The following is a 23,736-nucleotide window of genomic DNA, read 5'->3' on the forward strand; positions in this document are numbered from 1 at the left end:
GATCCCTTCAAGATTAATAATTTTTCTTAAAATGCAGATTATCAGTATTATTAGTGAGGTGTAATGTCCTTAACTGAGTATCGGTGGCCCTACATGAGGTTTTTTTTTTTCCCCCACAGCTGTTAGTAAAAATAGAGGATAGCAGAAATTGCACAAAACCCATAAAAAGCGGGGATGTTCTGCAGGGAAATGTGATCCGTGCCGGCAGAGGGCGGTAAGCTCCGCTGCCTCGGTTTCGAGGACAGCCGCCGAGGAAGACGACTGCAGCGGAGACAACCACTGCCCCTTCCAGCATCACCAGCCTCCACCTCCATCGTTTCTCCACAGGCTTAACGCACACGAAACTGGACTCTCTCGTTACCTGTCTCCTTCAGTCTAACATCTGACACCAGGTATCTCCTTCCGCCTTTATAACCGTGTTGCCTTTAGACGCCGGTCGGGGACAGCAGGGCAGAAAAGCCGGGGCGCTGCTTTGCCTTGTTATTGTAACGGTGGGCCCGCCCGCCGGCTGCCATGGAGATTAGCATGCTAACACAGCTAGCCGGCTAGTTTAGCTGTCTCTTCGCTGACAGTGTAGCCGCTAATTAGATTATAAACATGTTTGACAAATCCCAGACTGAGTGGGAAACATTAGAAACACGAAGCTTGCGCCGAGATCTCAATTTATGATGAAGAAATGTGCGGTGAAATAGACTCAAAATGTCCAGTTGTGATTTTTACATGACAGTGGGTGGAGTGGTGTGGAGCATCTCCTCGTCCGAGTATTGTGGACACTCACGACATAAATGTAATAGGATTGGCACATGAATATGAAGGGTTTGTAGCTCTTGTGTGTACATGCCGACATGACCACACTTTGATTATTTATAACAATGCTGACTCTGACGTCATATAGATATAAAAGTCAGGATGACAAACTATGAAAACACATTTTTGGTTGAAAATATATAAGGAATTCGTCATTGCCTGGCATACAGCTTAAATTTTGTCTGGATATTTTTGAAATGTTACTATACCAAAGTCTTTCATGTATCGCTGTGTCATTATGGAGAAAACGGATAAAGAAGACATTGTGAGAAGCAGCTGGCTGGTGCTCACATGTTGCCAGTGTGACAGGCCCAGGGCTGCTGTGTAATGCTGCACATGAAGTCCAGATATTAAAACTGCAGCACTGCTATGTGAGGTTTGCGTGCTGGAAAAAGCTGATTTTCCTTTACATCACACAGCAGAGCACAACCTCCCTCACAATCTGACTGTCTAATGTTTTGTGATTCATTTTGCAGTTGTTCAAAAGTACTTTAAACAAGCAGGTCTTTCTCTGAAAGAAAGCAGGCCAAAGAAAAAACAAAAAAAAACTCTTCCATGTACTTAAAGTACACGTTTGAAATGCTGATAATTAAGGTTTTCAGATGTTGCAGATAAAACAACGAGACAAGAGCAATAAAATATAGGCAGCGTCTTCTCATTCCTCCTTTTATCCAAGCAACAGTCCGAAGCCCGTAGATAGTAAGTTTACTAACATATAAGACAAACAGCACGATTGAAATCCTCCCATTTGAGAAGCTGGAAACAGTATGTGTAGTGTTTTTGCTTGAAAAGGAGGTGAGGAGTGATTTTCTCTTTTGGAGAAGTTCGTTTTGAGGTTTGGTCTGTTCACTGGCCTGTTTCAATTCAGTCTTCCTCCTGCAGTATGTCTGACAAGAGTGAGCTGAAGGCTGAGCTGGAGAGGAAGAAACAACGGATCGCTCAGATTCGAGAGGAGAAGAAGAGAAAAGAAGAGGAGAAGAAAAAGAAGGATGTATGTTGTAAAACATGTAATTTAATTCTATAATGAGGCTTGTGCCTACAGTTCCAGTTACTGTATATTGTGATATGTTTTCATAGTGAGGTGAGGTTGTCTGCTCTGTACTCTGTAGGGAGATTCAAAGCGTGGAATGGAGGCGGGCAGCGGGACTTCTGTTGGCCATGAAGACTCTGACCTGGAGAGGAAGAGGAGGGAGGCGGAGGCGCTCCTGCAGAGTGTTGGCATCACCCCTGACATACCCCACGGTAAACACACACTGCCAGCATGCTTCTGTTTTTATCTCTCACCCCCACCTAACTCTCATCACTTTCTGGTTGTGTGCTTGATGGATTTGCATTGTCTATGAAAGTCACTTCTAACTTTGTGGTCTGGCTTGGTTTCATCCACTGTGCTTTTTCCCTCCCCTCACACAAAATCTGAACATTTTACATAACTGTTTTGTGCATGACACCTAAAACCTGCCTGCCATTTATTTTCATTCTCTCTTCTCTCCCCTTTGTCTGTCCTTTTTGTGTTTTGTCCTCCTTACTGCATGCACACTCACTCACTCACTCACTCACTCACTCACTCACTCACTCACTCACTCACTCACTCACTCACTCACTCACACACACTCTCTCTTTCCATACCTCATTCCCTCCCTCACTCACTCACTCACTCACCCATTCATTGACTCACGCACTTACAAACACACGCGCGCACTCACAGCTCAGCCCCTGAGGGTAGTAACAGAAGATACGTGTCTGTTTCACTACCTAGTCCCTGCCCCCATGTCTCCCTCCAACAAATCAGTGGGCAGCGATGCAGGAAGCCAAGATTCGGGGGACGGAAATGCAGGACCAAGGTTTGTGTGTGTGAGTGGCGTATGAGAGAAATGGGGATGGGTTGTATTAGGTCATTTTTATGTGACTTATGCATGCTGTGTGTGTGTGGGTGTATTAACATTGTTATTATACTTGATGAATTCTGACCTGTCTCCTCTTTTGTCTTTTCACCGGCACGCTGATGTCTCTAAATTAACACGCGCTCCGTTCTTCTTCTTCTCTCCCTGTCCTCCTTCCTCTGTTTTTGCTGTCTTTCCCCATCTTTAACATCTCTTATATGGCTCATCTTTTGCTCGTCTTATGCGTTTGGTTTCATCCTCTTGTTTCCCCTTTTTCTCTGTCCCGTCTTTCTCTTACTAATACCATCTGGTGGTTTGGCTGTTTAAGGACATTGCATTGGGATCCTGACCCCTCTACTCTGCAACTCCACTCCGACTCTGAGCTGATGGGGTACTGCTCCTCCTCTCTCCTTTAGCTTGTCTTCCAACTTTAATCAGTTTTTGTGGTTTCATCTTAGATTTGTCTAAATGTGTTAATAATATCTTTGTACATCGTTATTCATGTTTATACATGTAAATGTTGCAGTCAGTTCCACTTTGTATTGCAAATCTGTGTGTGTGTGCTTATTTCCATAATTGTGTGTGTGTGTGTGTGTGTGTGTGTGTGTGTGTGTGTGTGTGTGCGCGCGTGTGCGCGCGTGTGTGCGCGTGTGTGCGCGTGTGTGCGCGTGTGTGCGCGTGTGTGCGCGTGTGTGTGTGTAGACGTGGAGCTGTGAGGCTGGGCATGTCCAAAGTGACCCAGGTGGACTTTGTCCCGAAGGAAATGGTGTCTTACTCAAAAGAAACACAGACACCCACTGAGGCACTGACACACACTGAGCAAAAAGCAGGTAAACCAAGACACAAACACACTTTACCTTTCCTCCGACCTTGTTTTTTTTAATATAAAAACTAAATAAAATGTGGGTGTGTGTTTGTTCCAGATGAGGAAGAAGATGAGGAGATAAATGTTCACCCACCAGTGGAGGACAACCAGGAAGAGAAAGATGAACAGGGTGAACAGCAGGAAGAGGGTAAGGACAGAAGTTTGTAACATGTGAATAACAATAACTGTGGCAGGAAATGCTTTTTAATAATGGAAACAAGTTTTTACTCTTGCCTTATCCAGTTTCTGCTTTAAGTTCTGATTTTGAGTTATTTTCTATCTAAAAATTCAGTACAATATCACAAGAAAAGTTACAATTTCTCCTCTTTGAATATTGAATAATCTTTGTATAGACACTCCTAAGGAGCTGACAGAAGAAGAGAAGCTGCAGGTCTTGCACTCTGAGGAGTTCTTGTCATTTTTCGAGCGGGGCAGCAGAATTGTTGAGAGAGCTCTGGCTGAGCAGGTGGACGTCTGCTTCGACTACAGTGGCAGGGATCTAGAGGATAAGGAGGGGTGAGGCACCTGAAAAAAAAAAAAGTGTAAATGCTGTAAATTGAGCTAAAGTGAGACGGATGGATAAGTCGGTAATCATTTTTTAAATCTTCCCTCCAGTGACTTGCAGGCAGGCGCAAAGTTGGTTCTGAACAGACAGTTTGCGGATGAGCGCTGGACTAAAAACAGAGTGGTCACCTGCCTGGACTGGTCCCCTCAGGTAGGATGTGTTTGATCCCCACAGAGAAGTTCGTTGTCTAACGGATCCAAAACAGTGCTCCTGGCAGAAATTCAGTCTCTGTCGAATCAGGCTATGTCGATTTATTTGTGACTCTTGAATTCTAAATGCTTCTTCTCTGCATCTAATAATGGCTGCTATGTTCCTCTCAGTACCCAGAGCTGCTAGTGGCCTCATATAACAACAATGAGGATGCTCCCCATGAGCCTGACGGAGTGGCACTGGTCTGGAACATGAAGTACAAGAAGGCCACACCTGAGTACATCTTCCACTGCCAGGTGAGGGGAGAATTCACATGCAGTTGTCCGGCAAGCCACTCATTCATAATTTTTGTTACGCTTTATAAAACCAAACATTAAGACATTAGCAGATATATTTAGATTGTATTATTTCCTTCTCCAGTCAGAGGTGATGTCCGCCGGGTTTGCAAAGTTTCATCCCAACCTGGTGGTGGGTGGAACGTACTCTGGACAGATTGTCTTATGGGACAACAGGAGCAACAAGCGCACCCCTGTTCAGAGAACCCCCCTGTCTGCAGCTGCACATACAGTAATGCACTGGAGCTCACACACTTTTAAGTCTACACACACTCACAAACTATTTCATTTAAGTTCTTCTGATTAATTTAAGTTTTCATTGACACCACTGTTTGTTTTCTGTGGAGGCTTCTCAGCCAGTGTTCTGTCAGTTTGTTGTCTTAACTAACTTGTCTAATTGTGCTCTGTTGTGTTCAGCACCCAGTCTACTGTGTGAATGTGGTAGGAACCCAGAACGCTAACAACCTGATCAGCATTTCCACTGACGGCAAAATGTGCTCCTGGAGCCTTGACATGCTCTCGCAGCCGCAGGTATAATGAACTTGTATGAACAATGTACAGACACACTGTTGTAAGTCAGCTGGTTTGTCAGAGAGTCTGAGACTGTGTGAGTTTTCCTTGCAGGACAGCCTGGAGCTGGTGTTCAAACAGAGCAAGGCAGTGGCTGTCACCTCCATGGCCTTCCCTCTGGGCGATGTCAACAACTTTGTGGTTGGGAGTGAGGACGGCTCTGTCTACACTGCCTGTCGCCACGGGAGGTGGGTTCCCTTGGACCTCTGTCCTCATGAGAAACAAATGTTTTCCTGATGAGGATTTTTGTTTGGTTTATAGCCAGGATGCGAAAGCAACGCTGAGACTTCCAAAAAATACCAGAGAAGCCTTTAGAGGAAAGGAAGGAACTAGTAGTAGTCATTACATATGTCTTCTTATGTGTGTCTTACAGTAAGGCGGGTATCACTGAGGTGTTTGAAGGGCACCATGGTCCAGTGACCGGTCTGAGCTGTCACAGTGCTGGCGGGCCTGTTGACTTCTCTCATCTCTTCATCTCCTCCTCTTTTGACTGGACCGTCAAACTCTGGAGCACTAAGGTGAGACATACACACACTATATATACTCTTGGTTCTACCATTAGTTATGTTTTTTTAACTTTAATCAATTTCTCTTTCTCTTCTTCTTTACAGAGTACCCGTCCACTGTACTCATTCGAGGACAGTTGCGACTACGTGTATGATGCAATGTGGTCTCCAACACACCCTGCTCTGTTTGCTTGTGTGGACCTAGCGGGACGTCTGGACCTGTGGAACCTCAACAATGATACCGAAGTACGTGCTACACACTAAACTGAAACCCAAGACCTTAATTTCACCCTTCAAAGGGCTAACTTGACATCTTTGGGAAATGCTGAGAGTTAGATGAGAAGATTGATACCACTCCCATGTCTGTGCTGTTAATATGAAGCTATCATCAGCAGAAGGTTAGCCTTGCTTAGCACAAAGACTGGAAACACAGAGAAACAGTTAGCCGGGCTCTGTCAGAAGGTTACAGCACTCAACTCTTGACAAGAAAGTGAATGAGTGTACTCCCAAAATTTCCTTTAGGTAAAGATAAGTCAAAATATTTTGAACTAAAATCACGAACATTGTTCCATGAGTTTTATGAGAACACATTTTCGTCTTAGAGTGGGATCACTCATATCATCCATGAATCTGCCTTTTTGTAAGTTGATTTTTTTTGGTTTTTTCTAGGTTCCCACTGCCAGTGTTTGTGTGGAGGGGTCTCCAGCACTGAACCGTGTGAGATGGGCTCACACTGGAAAAGAGATTGCCACTGGTGACTCCGAGGGACAGGTGCAGGTCTACGATGTAGGGGAGGTGAGATGTCATTCCTTCTTATATGATTTTTTTTTTTTTTTTTTGGGGGGGGGGGATTTCAGCCATTACTACTAAAACCAGTCAATTCAGTTTTCTTTCCAACTCCCTGTTTGACATGCTGTTTGATGAGTTGTCGTTTCTCATCCTGCAGCAAATCTGCGTGCCCAAGGCTGATGAGTGGACGCGCTTTGTCAGGACGCTGGCTGAGATCAATGAGAACCGAGACGAAGCTGAGGAACTGGCCAACGTCTGATGTTCCAACCCCCCATGCTGACAACTGCTCATAACTTTCTCTACAGTACACTACACACTTATAGCACACTACATGACATGACACTGCCGGAGGAACTGTTCTCTCTTTTCTCTGGCTTCCAGCTTTTCCACCTACAACATGAACTGGCCTGAGGAGATGTGCAGAGCTAGAATGGATAGAAAAGACAGTTGTAGACGATTTTAGATGTGTTTTTAAATGTGTCTAAGAGTATTAGAGTACAGTTTGTAGGAACAATGAATGTCATATGTAGCAGTAGTAGTACAGGAACCACAGATAAGTGGTTGAAAGTTTGACTGAGAGGAATACAGGGAAGTGATTTTCAGGATAGATGTGGCTGTCCACTCTCTAAACTTCTAGCTTTGATTACATCCTCAGGTTTCCAGAAACTGCTCTTCTCCTGAGGCCTCAACCAACTCAGCCCTTTTTTTAAATATGCAAACCTTTGTACTTGCACCTTTTTATTACCATTTTAGTGTTTTTACATGTTTTAATATTTTCTGAACATGCTTGTGCACATGGATGGCGAAGAGTTTCAGCAGAGGGAAGAAAAAAAACAGCTGACATATCGATATCACTTCCTCTTTATCCTCAGCAGCACTTGAATTTGATGACTGAAACAGATAACGTGCTTACACTTACACACTCTGGCTTGTGCAGAAGTGTGTCTCTTTGATTTTAACCACTACAATATTTAATATTTATTCAGATGGTGGCGCTTATTTAATTATTTTGTGTATTGTTTAAAAAAAATATTGCTGCTTTGTACTAAAAGCTTGAGAAATACATTCCTAAGATTAGCACTACAAGCTTTTTACCAGGCAAAATCCATTACTACACTTGCCTTGAATTTATTGACTCTAGTACAGTTAAAAAGTGATGTTTTTCTGTACCAAAGGTTCTTGTTTTATACCTTGTACCTGTCTAATGAGTAGTAGAAACAGTTTCCAGACTGGTTCTCTTTAAGAGGATCTCAAACTAAATGAAGTTCTAAATTAAATTGTAAAGCTGAGGTTGGAAACAAAATTTTACTCAACTTTCTTTCTCCATCCAATATTTCATTCCGTCATGATGCAGCAGTCCAACCTCCCAAGGCTGGTAAAAATGTCAGCTTCAATGTTTAAAAATGCGCTAAAAATGCACTGTAGCAACCATGTTTGATATTACATGACAAAAACAATGTCAGTATTCTGCATAGACTTGTACTGTATTCTTTCCTGTTACTTATACAGTTAATGGTTGCACTTTTCCATTGGAATAAAACTCAAGACTTATTGGTAAAATTAAACCCATATGGATGATTTATTTCAATAAAATACAATGGCTGAATTGAGATACATTTAATTTATTAATACCTAATTCTCTGCTCATGATTCTTGTTTCATCAAGAAAACATTTAATTGAAGTTCTGTACATCAGTAAGAGAGATTCTCAGAAACCAGGACCAAAGGCCCCACATATTAGGCCATAACATTACAGTTACTGTATAATGATGCTGACTGAATGTTACAGAGTTTTGTCTTGTAACGTTTTCTTCACTGTAGTTATACAATATGTACAGTACGTATCCTCCTGTGTGAGGACCAATCGAGAGTGAAGCCCCACACACCGTGCTGACCAATCTAATATTTTCTATGCCCGCTGTCCAATAAGAGAAGTCCTACTCAAACTGAGTATCAGACAGAAAACAAAATAAAAATCATATCAGCTACTCATGAGAGAGAGGAGTGCCCGAGGCTCCATGTTTTACAAAGGCTGGAGAGAAAGAAGACATAAGGATGAAGACACCAGGAGCGTACAGCCACTCATGATACAACACAGTCAGTGCTCTGGTCCCGTTGCTGTCTGCTCCGATATATATCCACAGCTGCAGCCAGCGCTCCACCTCTACGACTGGCTGAGGACTCGTGGAGCACACCTTCACCCTGGAGAGAGTAACGGGCTGGTGTTGTTTGTTCCTAAGTAAATGGCCCCTATCTGTGGAGTGTGTGTTAAACATGTGCGCTTTGTTTGTGTATCTATTTAAGTGTCTGGCTCCTGGTAGAGGAGGAGAGGGATGGCAAAGTGATATGGAGATGTCAGACCTTTATGGGGCCTGAGCTGGCTTAGCAGTGAGCGGCTCTGGGTGATGTATGGAAACCACGCCAGAAGACTTGAATTTGGGAAGGTGGAGGCCAAATTTGTTCTCCACGCCGGCAAAGGTGGCTGCGGCCAGGCGGTAGCCTCCAACGTGGTCTGAGTTGATGGGAGGAAGCTCTGAGATGCGAGTCTTAGGTGTGGGCTCAGATCCTGCTGGACGACTGCAGAGAGGAGAGAAGGAGGAGTAAAGGCATTTTTGATATATAAATGAAGGGGTTAAAATGAAAGATTATTTGGTTTCAAAGAATGCATTAAAGTCAAACGTATGGTATAAAGAGGCAGTTTAAGAGTTACACTCCCTGTTTCTATCTCTATCAACTTACTGTCCTCCAAAGTCGACGTAGAACCACCGCTGCAACAGCTCATAGGTCACCAGAGTGACACCAAACTGAGGAGAGGACCGGCACATACGAGCTGGAGAAACGGGAGAGACACAATTCAGCATGAATTAAATTGAAAAATAATCTGCGACGCACCGTGTTTGTGGGTGCAGGACTATACACAAACAGACACACACCTCCAGCTCCCTTCCACAAAGCCCTGAAGCCCTCCTCTCTCATAATCTTTTGGAAGCAATCGATGACTCCTGAGTAAGTGGTCTGTCCTGCCCTCGCTGCAACTTGCAGACGGGTCTTGATGACGTCAGCGGGCGTCACAAGAGAGGCCGCAGGGATACCTGGGAAATAAGAGTTGAAAGAAAGATGAGATGTTGTTACTTAAAACCTGTGTAAAATGAGGTAAAAAGCAAAAACGCATTTCTTGTTTCTGCTTGCAGTTATGGTGTCAACTGAATGGTTTGTATTTCTTTCATGCAGTATTTCATAAAATTCAAACGGGTGAATCACTGGATTGTGTTCTGAATGAGCACCGACCGACAGCTTCTGCTGTTCTGGGTCATAATCTGAAGTTACCTGCAATTGCTCCAGCAGTGAGAAGCTGCATGGCTCCCACCCTGCCCTGCTCATCACTTAGCTGGGCCTTGATGTGGGCGTACACAGGGAAATAGATGGCTGAGAATGGGATGTCTCTCAGGAAACAAGCTTTAGCACCCTGGACAGACACACACAGAACAGACAGGTGTAGGAGACTGTGCTTAAGAGTAAGGCAGAGAAGAGTAAATAAATGCCAGACAAAGTGAGTGCCAATGATATAGCAGGAGTCTGGAGACTGTGGAACACTTAAAGACACATTACCTTGTAGAGGCCGAAGAAGCCGAGGTCTCGGACCACACTGAGTGCGCTGACTCGAGGTCCAGTGGTGATCTCACCTGCCACCTGCAGGCGAATCTTCACTATCTCCAGGGGGTTGGTAAAGATCACCTGAGAGCCTCCAGCCTGAATAAACCAGGAGAGGAAGAGCTTGTTCACACATGAAAAAAAATAAATCAAGAATCACTGCACCACTGCTCCTGTATCTCACAACAACAACAACTCAGCTGAGGTATGGGAGCCAAGTCTCGCTCATGACAAGTATCAAAAGTAAAAATTAAATCCTGATCGATCATTTACTTTGCCATTTCCTCGGACGGTAAGGAGTGCTGGGCCAATGTGTGTAAGGATGAACAACGCTATCGAAAACAAAAACAGAAGAAAAAAAAAACATATTGCATTGGACATTGAGAATTTTGCTGCGGATGCAATTTGGTATTGCAGTCCAGTGTTAGTAACATCATTTGGAACTCTGCAAGTTAATACCACAAATGAACCGGACACATGCATTAGTTACTTCTTCTGCCCTTAACAACCAAAAAAGGAGCCTGCATCTACCGTTCCTTCCTGCATTCACAAAGAAACAGGTTTGGGACTTGGTACTTACACAGCCACCTGCCAGAATCTCAGCAAATAAAGGAATTGTGTTGTCTTTATTGGTGAACTTGTCTCTCACAAAGTCATTCACCTGTGGGACACAAACACAAACAGGCATGAGACCGAAGACAATTCAGAGTCATGCTAAAAATCAGACAGCATCATCTTGCTTTTGTGAATTTGCATAATGTAACATAGACTCTGCCCAAGCAGGGCTGCTGCAAGGGGAAAGTGCTGCTGCTGCTGCTCCTCCTAATGCTTCGTTTATGGCGACATATGTGACACATTTTACCTTTGTCAAAAGAAATTGTAGCTCCCGCGATCTGGATATTGTGATTTCAATATTTATAATATAGTGTTTAGATTTGATTTAGAAATGTCTTTCTCTACTCAGTGCTTCTCTTGCATTGAGCATGTTATTCTTATCTGTTCTAGAAGCTGTTATAAAAAAAAAAAAAAACATCATAACAGCTAAGGTAACATAAGAAGTGTGTATGCAAAGTGAAGTGGAGGGTGATGATATGGATGTTGCAGAGTGGTACTCACTGTGAGCTTGATAGCCTTCTCAGGTGCCACACCTATGAGCTGAGGGACCAGACCTGTGGGGCATCGTGGAGGATTGAGTGACAGGAGAATCTCATTTCATTAGTAATACTGGGCACAACAGGAGCAAGAGAAGAGAAATCAAAGGGAAATAAGAAGATGGAAAATTAGATGAAGTCAAAAACATGAAGGTGAAAACCAGCAGAGACAAACAGAGAGTTTACTTGTGGTAGGAAAGATGAGAAGGCTTGAGAGGAAAACAAGAACACACACGTACAAGCTGATCCCACTAGAGGTAGCTTGTAATAACTATGAAGCAACACAGACAGTAAAGGGTATGGCAATATAAGTTCTACTAGTATTAGACAAAGAAGGATGCTGCATCACTGCAACAACAGAAAATAGAAAACACTTGGCGTGTTTTAACAAAAAAAAGTTGAATAATTCATTTTAAAATGCATCTTAGATTTGGCTCATAGTGAAATGCTTAAACTATACATACTTTACATTTACACAGGGCAACACCATACAGTGGATAACATAATGAATGGCATGGTGAGGAAAACTAACAAAAAAAGTGGAGGAAAATGGAGGAACACACAGCAAAGATGAATGAACACAATAAAAGACTGAAGCCTAAAAGCCAAATCGCTGGTGTTGTGAATGCAGATGATGGAATAACATGGGTCTGCTTTCCTAACTTGGCTTACCTCTGTAGAAGCCAAAGAAACCCTCGTAGCGAAGCACCTTCTTAGCACAGTCAAAGCTGTTCTTGTACATCAGCTCTCCAACAAAGGATCCTGTGGACCTCTGGTTCTGCATACGAGTCTTCACCAAGTCAATGGGGTACACTGCCGTCGCTCCCGTGGCTACGCAAGCACACACAAACTCAGACTAAATATAATCCATCAAACTAAATACATCAGACGCTGCTGTGTGCCCATCAGACAGCCACCTGTCTCCCCACAGTATAACTCACCTCCAGCGATGGATCCCAGGGTGAACCTGTAGGCCGACTCTGCAATTTGGAGCCACACAGGCCTGGATCCGTCCCCATGGGTCTGATGGAGAGAAAAAAAAAAAAAAGAGGACAACATTTTTTAAGGACAATTTGGAGTCAGACAGTTGACTTTATATCAATGATAACATTTATGAAGAAGGAGTTGTACACACAGACTGACCTGTTTTTGACTTTCGGCCAGGTGGTAGGGCAGACATCCTTCCTCTAACGGGGCTATCCTCTCAATGTCAGCAAGGTTCAGGCGTCTAATACACACATGTTTATGTCCTCATTTTTGACATCACATTCATATGTATATAGATAATAAGAATGGTCAGTAAATATCAGTAAAGTGCAGGTGTTTGAGGGGAATTCAAAGGTTTGAGACCAGACAGACCAAGTAGCAGAGTGAGTGTTTTACCCAGAGGGGGAGTGCAGGCCGGATAACTGGTACAGGATGTCAATTTCCATGGGAGTGATTTGACCAAACTTGTTAGCAGCATGAACAAACTCTTCTGCAGAGAGAAAAAGAGAGAGAGAGAGAGAGAGAGAGAGAGAGAGAGAGAGAGAGAGAGAGGGAGGGAGAATTAGCTTTAGCTGAGAAGCAAAGAGACGGCATCACAGCAATGCAACTATCTGTGCACCTTTAGTCACGAGCGTGTCCTTCCGCGTGCCAGCCAGCGTGCTGTAGATCTTCCGGATCAGCTCCATGTTGTTCAGGAGGGAGTTGAAGGCATTGAAGTAAGAGAAACTGACCATGTGAGAGGTGCTGCCACCTGCCGCCTGTAGAAGAAAGACACCGCACATCAGGTACTTTGACCATAGATAAGTTTTTGTTTTTGTTTTTTTTGTTTTATTAAATTATTTGGGAGGCCAAGATGTGCAGTTGCAAACAGTATTCAATACTTCCTTAAGTAAATTTATATGGTATCTTTTTATTTCTTTCCCTAATAATGTCTAAGGAGTAACTTTACTCTTTTACTTTAATTCTCAAATCTCACATCTTATTTCTCACTACAGCCTGAACTTAATCATTTAGCTATTTAAGATTTTTTTTTTTTTCAAATCAACTATACACAAAGCTTATTCCTACAGAGTTAATCTTAGCAGAATCTTTACCTTTATATACAAGAATCTCAGGTAAATCAGGATAAGACTTTAGTGTTAACCATGTCAATGTCAGAGATTATAGGAGGGATATATGGAAACACCTATCATTAGAGAACACAGAGGAGCCTCAGCAAAAGTTTAAAAGATTATTACAATTCAACTGGACCGGGCACAAGTTAAACATGGCCAGTATTGTCCTTTAAGGCTAATGATCCCAGATGTGAAGCAGATTTACTTCTGCTGAGTGTGCACATTTAATAACCCCACATTTGAGTGGATTACAGTGAAGCCAGTGATCAAATCTGTTTTCCACAATTTGGGGAGAAAGAAAAAACTTTTGCCCTATTAGCCTGGGATTATTAACCTAAGATTGTTACTCCAAAAAGTGGGAGATGCTGTAGCCCAGGACACACTGAAATGATACGGCTGCAAACATAAATTTATGAACGTTAGAGTTGTGGTTTTCTGAAAAATAACACTCCTGTCAATCAGAGATAAATATTCTCTGTGGCCACAGTACCAAATTATACAAATGACTATCAGAAAGCTGTCCATGCACACACAAACACTCACTGAGACAAGGTTCTCCTCCACAAAGGGTGTGAGCATGTGGTGTCTGATGGTGGCCATAATGTCACTGAAGTCCATGGAAGAGATGACACCATTCTTCCCTTTGTCCTTCTGGGCGAATGCCTGGCGTGCATGCTCCAACTGTAGCTCCTACAAAAATATGACACCAAAAGGCTGAGTGTAAAAATAGTCCAAGTAAAACTCTGAGTGTGAGAAAGCGACAGAAGTGAAAGAGAAAGAGAGCAAAGTCAACTCAGACTGATCATCCGTGTGTGTGTGTGTGTGTGTGTGTGTGTGTGTGTGTGTGTGTGTGTGTGTGTGTGTGTGTGTGTGTGTGTGTGTGTGTGTGTGTGTGTGCTCAGTATACCTGCAGGAACTGGGTGAATTCAAGGTAGCTGAGGCATTTCTTGCGGTCGTGCCCAAAGTGCAGACGGATGAACTCACAGTCCCAGTTGAAGGGAATGTGGTGGTGCACAGTGGTCTGACTGAAAATGTCCCGAACATTTTCTGCAGCACAAACGCACAGTCAAAAAAAAGGAATCAATCATCAATTTACCACTCACAAAAAACAGGTAAGTCTCATTATATTAATGCCATAACATAAAGCTTTGTGTGAGTGACCTAAGTAAATAAGCAGACACAGTGCATGAGAGCGATTATGTAACTCCATCCATGTGTAACGACTTAGAGGAGTAATCTGGTTATTTTCACGTTAGGAAATTCTTTCTCCACGTTGCACGGCAGGAAAACGTGGAAACAAGAGAGCTGCAATTACCAGGGTTCCAACACCTTCTTGAATATCAAATTCAATGACTTTTCAAGGACTTTCCATGCCTATGTTTTATAATGAGAACTAGTCTTGGGCTTGACAGAAGTTCACGGACAACGACTGAAAAGGGAGAGGCTTGAACGTATGAACGCATCTCAACTGTCCCGTGTTACAGTGATGGCATTACTATGTGGTCCCTTGCCACCACAGCAAAGTATATTGTGTAAGTTGTGCGATGGAAACAAACTTATTTACTAGTTGAAGAGCTAAGAGACAGTGGTGGACATTAAAAATTTCAATTTTTTCCTCAAAATACATAAATTCAAGCACTTTCAGTAACCTAAGCCTGTCTATGTCTATTTTCAAAAACTTTCAAAGTTTTGATTTTTTTTTTTCTCACATTCACACACTTTCAAGGATTTCAAGGACCAACGGAAAACTTGAATTAAACTCAACAATTTCCTTTATAAACTCTGACAGTTATAAATCTTCTACACAGTGCTATGTTTATATTGTAATTTTTTGTATTAATTGACATCATGTGAAGGGAAGTCAAAGCTTGTGTGAAAACACAGAAAACACAGTGGCCCGTACCAAAGGAAACGGCTCCAGTTCCGGTCTTGTCAAACAGCTGGTAGGCGACAATGAAGAGGGCGTCAGGTGCACACAACACCGATTCAAATGCAAGAAACTCCTGGAACGAGATCAGCCTGCCATTGTGGGTGGCGTAAGCAGGGGGGGGGGGTACACCATGAAAGACAAACACATAAAAAAAATAAAAAAAATAAAAACACAAGAAAAGATTATATTATATCAGGATTATATAAAATTACCATATGTAAACATGTATTGTAAAAAGTTTTCATGTGAACTCGACAGCCAGACAGCAAATAGGATTACCTATCACTGACAGATAAACAAACAGCCATACATGTACAGTTTGAAGAGTATGCAGTATTTGTCACTAAGGTTTTTGTGAATGTTTGACTGCATGAACTAACAGTCCAGGAAGCAATAGTTATTGGGAAAGTTATCTTATCTGTGGTAATTGCAAATACTAATCAGACATGGGTCAGTAATCTGTAAATTGTTATGATAAGCTGTGTGCAAGGGTGCGTGTCTCTGTGTCAATACATACCCGTCCTTTGTGGTGTCAGCCACAGCAGCGATGAGCTGTACAGTTTTGGGGTTGTGGTGGATCTGTGTTTGCAGTCCTAGATACTTCTGGACAAAGTCTCCTGGGGTCATGAACCTCTCTCCATCCTTGTCCACAACACTGGCATACTGAGGGGAGACACAGATGATAACATTAGCATGGACACTTAACCATTCACAGATACTAACATTAACATAACCCAGAGTTAATCCATCCCAGTAGAACGCCTTTACATTAGCTGTTATCAACAGTTTTGTTAACCCTCACAGCGTCCGGATAATGACCTGTTTGGTCAGTGTTCAGAGGCATGAGTGGAGCATGACCAGTACATGGCTTTGAGTGAGGTCAGCAGCACAACGCTGTATACTGTACGCAATTTATTACCAGTTTAAGTCCAGTGTCACAAGCTGCAAATACTATACCAACATTAAAATGCATGTTTTACTTACTACACTACACTGATTTATTTCAGCAGTGCACTAACTTTGTTACAGGCACAAACTATTAACAAAAGTGTCCAAATTTAATGGTATTGGATTATTTTGAAGTTGGAGGTCCACAAAGACATCAGCTCTGTAGTTGGTCTTTTACTTAACGGTGCCAGGCTGCACCTACATAACCAAGGTCATTGATCTTGCAGTTGTGGCATGACATGTCAGGATAACACGCACACGCAGGCACGCATGCAGCAATGTCTTTGGCATTTCGTGAGCTATTTGACCTGCGTGTATCAGTAGACCAACAACTGCTGGCTCACACGACTATCACACACTCACCACGCAGAAGTCAGTGGAGAAAGGTGAAGGTTAACCAAGTCCGCTCTTATGACAGTTACTCATGACATCTCATGGTCATGCAACAGCCTTGACTCTGACTCAAAATGTTGTCAATACATGAGGTGAGCATGGTGTGACAGAGTGCTCACTGATCCTTTACAAGTAAAAGAGCATGCATGTCCTTGCTTATGCTGCGCTGGAGACCATGAAACACAACATGACACATTTCCCTGATCAGAGACCTGAACCATGTCCCTTCAGAGTAAAAGTCTGATCCTCTCCCAGCTGAGCTATCCAGGGTCTGAATGACTCCATCCTTTGCCTGTGCAACAGTCCAACACATTCCTTTAACTTGTCATGATGATCAAAGCAGACTGGGACTGAGAAAAGCCCATGTTTAACACATCTCTTCTTTACTGAACCACTGCTATCACAACAGCCGGTGCTGACTGAACAACTATGATCTTGCCTTAACTTCTGTTAGAAAAAAAAACAACAACAACATCAGGCTAACTGGTGAATATGATCACCGACAAGCGACTCAGTTACAGTTATGTGGTTTAGTGTATCAACAGCAGTCTGCGCTGGACCTTTAACTGTAGCTAATGCTGTAATTTAAACCCCATGACACAAACCTACAGGCTCAGTGACCCAGTGAAGACAGTCCTGGATGTGCTGATTCCTACACATACACTGTAGCTGTTTCACAAATACTTCTGGGTACATGCTGGCACACATATTACTACATCCGTGCATAATCTGACACTGACACACTGAAGACTGACCTTGTCAGGGTGAAATCTGTGCAGACCTTACCTTCTGGAAAATTGCCTTCAGCTCACTTGGGTCCCCGCGTTTGGTAGATTGCACCTGAAACAATACAAAGTTAAAAAAACATCATGGCATTGCCCGACATTTTAATTTCCGAATAAACAGCTGCAGAGTAAAGCTAGTTTTATGGGGTGTACTAGGCGGAACATGAAGCCAAAACAACAGAGCTGCTCTGGGTCAATGTCTCCTTGAAACAGCCACCGCTGTGAAGGAGAGGCTCGCAGTCAAACAGAAACCACCACGTCCTGGCACACAGTCCAGCTGGGCATCTAGATACATAACTAACCAGCCTACAAGCCAGACCCACAGACACGCTCACACTGGTGTTACCGCTGGGTAGCCAGCTAGCAAGTGAAGAGGACACACACCGTGGCAATGACACGTTAAGCCTTAAATCGGCAAAATGCGAGACGACGAGAGCAAAGTGACCAAGTGTCGACAGCTGTGGAAAGATGTGAGCTCAGCTAGCGTTAAGGGTTTTGTTTGTTTGTTTTAAATCGGGGGCAGGATCGGCAGTCCGATAGCTGTTTAGCCGATAGCTGATCCCGCTAACGTCGAGGTGGTGGATGTCTGATCGAGGCCACCGCCGGGCGGCAGCTAGCCCGGTGATGCTACAGCCGCGGAGCACCCCGCATCCGAGACTACGTGTCAGCTCAGCACCACGACGCCTCGCTTTGATCACCCCCCACTCAAAAAACGAGCAGAAGACATGCAGATATGTTAAAGTAATCGTGAAGAGAGCGATGCCGAAGTCACCTTGACCGCCATGCTGGTTTGACGTCACGCACAGTGAGGCGGCGCAGGCTCCGCCCTCCTCCGAGAGCGGGTCCGAGGGGGAGACGGAACAGGGCGAGGACACGAGCCCGTCAGTCACATCCGTGTCTTCATAAATGTCATGGTCATGTGATGAGTATCAGTCTCCTCTGAATAGCAGCTCCAACCCCCCGTCCATATAGGTTGGTTGTTTTCGTGAACCTCAGACAAAACATAAGGTCCATAAATAAAAAAAAGGGCTTCATCACATAAGATGAGGGGGTCACCCACCTCCCAATGACACCTAGACCTTTTGACCTAGAGCCTCCTAGCTAAGGCCCTTAAATCTTTTTGACCAGGGGACCCCTGGCTGAACACACCAAACCCATAAAGTCACACAACACATAGAACTTCAGATACAACATTCAAACAATCAAAAGCTTTTGGTCTGGATCCTGGGAGCTCAGTCTCCTCCCACCTGTCCCACACACAGACTGTATTCAACACAGCCACTCCCTCTGCTGTTGCTTACACTGCCACACATTACACCAGTCACAACCAGGCCACCACTATTACTGCCACCACAACTCACTTCTACCGGTACTGCTACTGTATGGCATTACTATAAGACAACTGGTACAGCTGCTGTTGCTGTCATTACACTTACACAAACAGGGAAACACAGAGGACTTGTTTTTTCTAGGCAGCGAAGTCAGATGACTTAGTAAAACTGTAAACTAGAACTGAATTAAAAGGACTTTTTTTTTTTTTATACAGGAACTCGGAGACGTTATCCAGCTAAGGATGTGTGAAAGATGAGAGCGGACTCATATGTTCCTGATTGCTTTACACAGACAGAACTGCATGAGGAAGCTAGCGAGAGGATCACACTCTGACTTTCGTGCTGTATTTATTGAAATTCAACTGCAGAGGACAAATAGATGAGCTGGAACAAAAAAAATAAATAAATAAAGTTGCAGTTGTAAAATTCATGACAGATGTAATCATTAATGTAAGTTGGTCTTTTTGACATGTCTCAATAAGAAAAGTACAGAGAATTAATGACACCTCCTGTTTCAGGCTCCTTTGTTGTACATGATAGCTCACTCTCACACTCTCATGGATTGTTAGAGCCATCAGTGATCTTTTTAGTACCTGTGATTTTCCCACTACCACAAGTCAAAAATGATTTTTGTCATTATCTCAGTCTGTTTTTACTTTTTTATTTATTTAATACTAGTGGATGAGCGCTTATCTCACTGACCTTGGTGAGGCGTCCATAAGAGATATCAGCAGTATTTGTTGTCACTGATAAGGCAGTGACCTTCTACAGTATCTTCACTACCTGCAGTGCAACACTAGTCAGGGCTTGTGTTATGTAAGTTTGTTTAACAATCATAATAATGGTAAATGCTGTAAGAGGTAACGTCCTTTTGAAGAGGTGTTGAAAGATATGTTTGGTTTCAGATAGGGGTAAGGTTGAAATTGGAGTTTAGAGACCTCTACCAGGGTTAAAAGACTAAATGCTGCCCGTAAATTTCTTCATATTTACAGTATAATGAATGACCATCTTGCTTTTTGTAATCATACTGGCAGCTTATGAAAAAATAATACTGTGGAATATTTTTATAACTGCAGAATACAGAATTAAAGCGTAATTTTTTGGCATCTCCAATCACATAAACTGAAATATTCAAAAGGTGTGAATCAATTGTGCAACGAATGGTTTGACAAGTATAACCGTAAAATGAGTGCTGTCCTTTACTGTCTTAATTTATCTTAAATGCAACCTAAAACACAATGTCCTCATTAAACCAAAATATGAAACCACAACATTTTTTAATCATTCATTCATTGCATACAGAATGAATCTGAGTCCAAATTTATATTATTCATTCCTTTTATTTCATTCAAAACCTTGACATAGAGGAGGACATTTTGTCCTTTTGACTGCTTTTGGATTTCTGATTTTAACATGAAAGGTCAAAACCTGGTATATGGCTGGACCAATTATGGTCAATGTGCGAGACTGGGAACAGTTGAAAACTGTTATAAACAATATCATGAAGTCATTGCATCATAATTGCATTATTTGTACTATGTGATAATAGTAGTGATATGATAGTTATGGTAATAGTATTAATGAAATGCAAATGTTTTGTTGTCATTTTTTACATGGTTTCTCATGTTCCTAGTTTTCTTTGGGATCTTCACAATATACGAAGGGAAAAAATTTTAAAAAAAGAAGTTAAATCAAGCAGACAAGAGATAGAAATTATATTTCAGATCTTTTATGTAAGAATGAAACCCATTATGAAACACGCAGGAGACTTTCTCTTCCATACACTTTTATTTGTGTATATTGAATTTCTCAAGGATGAGAATAGTATTAACCAGAAGGTTGTTTTCTGTGTTGCCCATGACAAGTCCATAAATACTGTCCTTTGGAAAAAAGTTTCCAAATGAAAAAGACCTGGGTACAACCAGTCATACATATCAAGCCATAAAGCCTCGGAAAACAATCACAGCTAACAAATACCTTGGACTTTTTTTCCTTTCACGTTCCTTCCCAGGTCAGGATGGCGTCACTGTGACGAGATCTCTGGAGCTGCAAAAGACAGTAAAACTTTCTGCCTCACAGACTTAACTTGCTCCACACATATAAAATATCATAGACAAATATACAAAATACTATAGGAAAATATGATGCCATGAAAGCAGTTATGCCGCTACACTATCTTGATGTATATAAATGCCTTTGTCACACAAACTGAATTTGCTTTGTTAATTCAGGCAGACTGATTACAAAGAAGAAAGATAAAATTGTTTTGTAAAATTGTGCCAGTTACTTTTTTCTGCCCCTGTAGAATCACATTAGGGATTTTTGGTGGGATTTTTGAGTATCTGGCCCTAATTGGTTAATCATGGAAATCATATTTGGCCCTTCTGGCACTTTTTGAAATCAGAATTTTATTAATTATGTGGAATATTGCATGTTTTATTTCTGCTTTTGGATCATTACAGTTGAGAAACAGTCATCTAATTAGTAAATGTAATTATAGTAGATATTGTAATACTTAAATATTACTTCCATTGTAACATTTTAACAATCTTTACTTTTTTTCCTCTTAACAGAAATACACATAAAATAAAGCCATTCATCTCAATTTACTCAGACAGCTACCAGTTCAGTAACATTTAAATGTGAGTTATGTGAATGCAGTGACCTCTCTACAGAGAAAGCTTCTATTGTACATATTGGAACACATCTTCAAAATAACGAGACAGTTAGTTGCGTATTTCTTGGATGCCCTTTCAGGACAAATATTTAAAGTATATTTTGCACACAAAAAAAGGAAACATCGTCCACACACAGTCAAAGATTCTAAAGCCAGTGTAGTTGCATTAGTGGACCAGATACCTCTGATAATGTGAGGGCCAGCTGATCTACTGACTTTTCATATGTTGCCGTTGAAACAGAGTCAGTGACGGAAAATGATGATTGTGCTGTTGAAAAACTGCCAAAATTGATTGAGCAGAAAGTAGCAGTCATATTGTTGAAATTGGAACATATATTTCATATTCCAGCAACAGCAGAGCTACATTTTTTGTTAAGTTCTGCATGTGTGCCAGGAGTTGAGAATTTCCATAAAACTTTATATTGACAATTTTGAAGTTTGTAATCCTCTTGGGACCTCACGCAAAAAGCATAAGCTTTGTGGTGTATATTGGGTCTTAGGCAATTTACCCTCTGGCTCTCATTCTGGTCTCTCTTCCATTTATTTGGCTGTCCTTTGTAAAAGTGAAGATTTGAGCACATTTGATTTTGACAAAGTGTTGGAGCCACTTTTGAAAGATCTGGTAATCTTGGAGCAACATGGTGTGCTCATCAGTCAGTTAAACAATGTGAAGTGTGCACTGGAAACAGCAGGTATGTGAGTGGGGTCAAGCAGGGTTGTCCTTTGAGTAAGAATCTCACCCATTTTCATGTCACTGCAGGATACCCACCAGATGTAGCGCACGATTTATTTGAGGGAACAATACCTGTGGAGCTTGCTCATTGTTTTTCACTTTTGATCTCTAAAAAATATTTCACCTTAGAAAAACTTAACATTTTGATCCAAAATTTTGAGTACACATGGGGAGATAAAACCAATCGGCCTCATGCAATACCACAGACTTTCTCAGTAAAAAAAATATAGGTGGAAATGCATATGAAAATTGGTCTCTGCTTCGATTGTTGCCTCCTATTATTGGTTCACTTATTCCAGAGCATGAACCTGCATCGCATGTTGTTTTGGATCTCAAAGACATAGTGGAGCTTGCCATAGCTGAAAAAGTTACTCAAGGAGACTGATGTTCACATTAGAAAAAGTGCATCATACAAAGGTATGAACCAAGGTTCCCAAGAACAAAGTCAACCACACACTAACCATGCACAGCATTTAGGATTCATTAAACTTGCAGTTAACTATCAAGATAAACTGCTGCCTAAACTGCTGAATATTGTCAAAATATGTTCCTTTTATTTTTTTTCACAGGATGGCACTGTTAATACAAGACGAGCATGAATCCTCAAGTCCTTGTGCACCTACCTAAATGAAGACCATGAGAAACTTGTTAAGGAATACATGGTGAGTCGCTTGTCCTGTATTCATCTGTGTGATATGTTAAATTCGCAGAAACAAATGAAGGGTTATGAATATGACTTATTAAACAATCTGCAAAACACGGAATTCATTCTTTGACTGTTATCATTTAGTTGTGCACATACCAATAATTTCAGGCCAGATTTATGCATCTCAGTTACGATTATAGGTAACTGTTAATTGCTTTGCTGGTTTTTAGTGCTCACTAGGATGTCCAAACTTTTCGTAATGTATGAATCTGTATTATTTCTGTGCATCCCGTATGACCTCGCCAGGATGCTCTTAATTTGTGCTCCTTTTCTTCATAAAATTGTCATTTGAATAGATCTTCACATGGCAGTCAGCATGGGCTTCCAGTCTCTTGCCACACTTCATTGAGAATCAGACAATGAATTTGTTATATTTTACTCCACGGGACACAGACAAGGAGGCCAACTCGTCCATTGAGCAGACTGCGATGGGAGTGTATGTTGTACAGAAGGAGGGTGCAGAGCCCCGGAGATGACCCAGAGGACATCAGTGTTGTGATTGAAGGTGTGAAGGTCATCAGTGATTTGGGGAGCATTGCAGTTGCCTCTGCTCTCTTGTTTGGACTAATATACTGTTTGAACAGAAACTACCCACCAGAGCTCAAATACACTTTCGAAGTCCTGCAGAAGATTCTCCTGAATCTGGATGGGCAGAGGTCGTCATCAAAGGCACAATTCCTAAAAGCTTCTGGAGTGGATAGGTTTCACACTGAACTGGAGTAAAGACTGATAGTAGGTTTAAGTATTTTGTCACCTATGATGATTTGTATTGTTTGAAGTTTGGAAGTTTAAATTACAAGTTCCAAGAGATTCTAAAGGACTGCTGTAATTTTTTTTCACACACACACTAACGCATAATCAG

At 42.0% G+C, this 23,736-nt stretch overlaps 2 protein-coding genes across 11 annotated transcripts; one reads left to right on the forward strand and one right to left on the reverse strand.

Moving 5' to 3' along the window:
- The first annotated feature begins 251 nt into the window (after positions 1 to 251).
- On the forward strand, positions 252 to 8,077 carry LOC139628921 (dynein, cytoplasmic 1, intermediate chain 2a-like). Of its 8 annotated transcripts, none has more exons than XM_071491112.1 (17): positions 252 to 392; positions 1,690 to 1,798; positions 1,917 to 2,049; positions 2,513 to 2,648; positions 3,016 to 3,078; positions 3,390 to 3,517; positions 3,611 to 3,700; positions 3,906 to 4,068; positions 4,168 to 4,267; positions 4,438 to 4,563; positions 4,688 to 4,834; positions 5,020 to 5,133; positions 5,227 to 5,360; positions 5,546 to 5,690; positions 5,784 to 5,924; positions 6,348 to 6,473; positions 6,625 to 8,077. In XM_071491112.1, the coding sequence occupies exons 2-17, from the start codon at positions 1,691 to 1,693 to the stop codon at positions 6,724 to 6,726; spliced, it is 1,956 nt and encodes a 651-aa protein (XP_071347213.1). In that variant the 5' UTR covers positions 252 to 392; position 1,690; the 3' UTR covers positions 6,727 to 8,077. The 8 variants fall into 8 exon arrangements, with proteins under 8 accessions (XP_071347213.1, XP_071347215.1, XP_071347218.1 ...); XM_071491114.1 differs by having other exon boundaries at positions 2,564 to 2,648; XM_071491111.1 differs by having other exon boundaries at positions 253 to 392; positions 1,676 to 1,798.
- LOC139628920 (electrogenic aspartate/glutamate antiporter SLC25A12, mitochondrial-like) lies at positions 8,023 to 18,297 on the reverse strand. 3 transcript variants are annotated; one of them, XM_071491108.1, is made up of 19 exons: positions 18,200 to 18,297; positions 17,429 to 17,482; positions 15,819 to 15,964; positions 15,275 to 15,390; positions 14,279 to 14,418; positions 13,915 to 14,061; positions 12,876 to 13,014; positions 12,653 to 12,746; positions 12,413 to 12,497; positions 12,211 to 12,292; positions 11,942 to 12,100; positions 11,235 to 11,287; positions 10,699 to 10,779; positions 10,077 to 10,217; positions 9,795 to 9,933; positions 9,401 to 9,559; positions 9,207 to 9,297; positions 8,829 to 9,044; positions 8,518 to 8,669 (listed from the first exon to the last, which is right to left on the reverse strand). In XM_071491108.1, the coding sequence occupies exons 1-18, from the start codon at positions 18,209 to 18,211 to the stop codon at positions 8,831 to 8,833; spliced, it is 2,052 nt and encodes a 683-aa protein (XP_071347209.1). In that variant the 5' UTR covers positions 18,212 to 18,297; the 3' UTR covers positions 8,518 to 8,669; positions 8,829 to 8,830. The 3 variants fall into 3 exon arrangements, with proteins under 3 accessions (XP_071347208.1, XP_071347211.1, XP_071347209.1); XM_071491107.1 differs by having other exon boundaries at positions 8,023 to 9,044; XM_071491110.1 differs by lacking the exon at positions 18,200 to 18,297 and adding an exon at positions 17,812 to 17,928 and having other exon boundaries at positions 8,023 to 9,044.
- Between the last annotated feature and the right edge of the window lie 5,439 nt (positions 18,298 to 23,736).

Source organism: Trachinotus anak, unplaced genomic scaffold (assembly GCF_046630095.1).
Source record: "Trachinotus anak isolate AG129_WGS33_773 ecotype Australia unplaced genomic scaffold, CSIRO_AGI_Tana_v1 ptg000012l, whole genome shotgun sequence".
Classification (NCBI taxonomy): Eukaryota; Metazoa; Chordata; class Actinopteri; order Carangiformes; family Carangidae; genus Trachinotus; species Trachinotus anak.

What these genes read in the sequence shown, in the direction of transcription:
- LOC139628921 (XM_071491112.1), top strand. Translation starts at nt 1,691, where the DNA reads ATGTCTGACAAGAGTGAGCTGAAGGCTGAGCTGGAGAGGAAGAAACAA. An exon ending in CACCCCTGACATACCCCACG is followed by an intron (nt 2,050 to 2,512) that starts GTAAACACACAC and finishes GCGCACTCACAG; the next exon opens with CTCAGCCCCTGAGGGTAGTA. An exon ending in GACGGAAATGCAGGACCAAG is followed by an intron (nt 2,649 to 3,015) that starts GTTTGTGTGTGT and finishes TGGCTGTTTAAG; the next exon opens with GACATTGCATTGGGATCCTG.
- LOC139628920 (XM_071491107.1), bottom strand. An exon ending in AATTCACCCAGTTCCTGCAG is followed by an intron (nt 14,062 to 14,278) that starts GTATACTGAGCA and finishes ATATTTTTGTAG; the next exon opens with GAGCTACAGTTGGAGCATGC. An exon ending in AGATTCTGGCAGGTGGCTGT is followed by an intron (nt 10,218 to 10,698) that starts GTAAGTACCAAG and finishes TGGTTTATTCAG; the next exon opens with GCTGGAGGCTCTCAGGTGAT.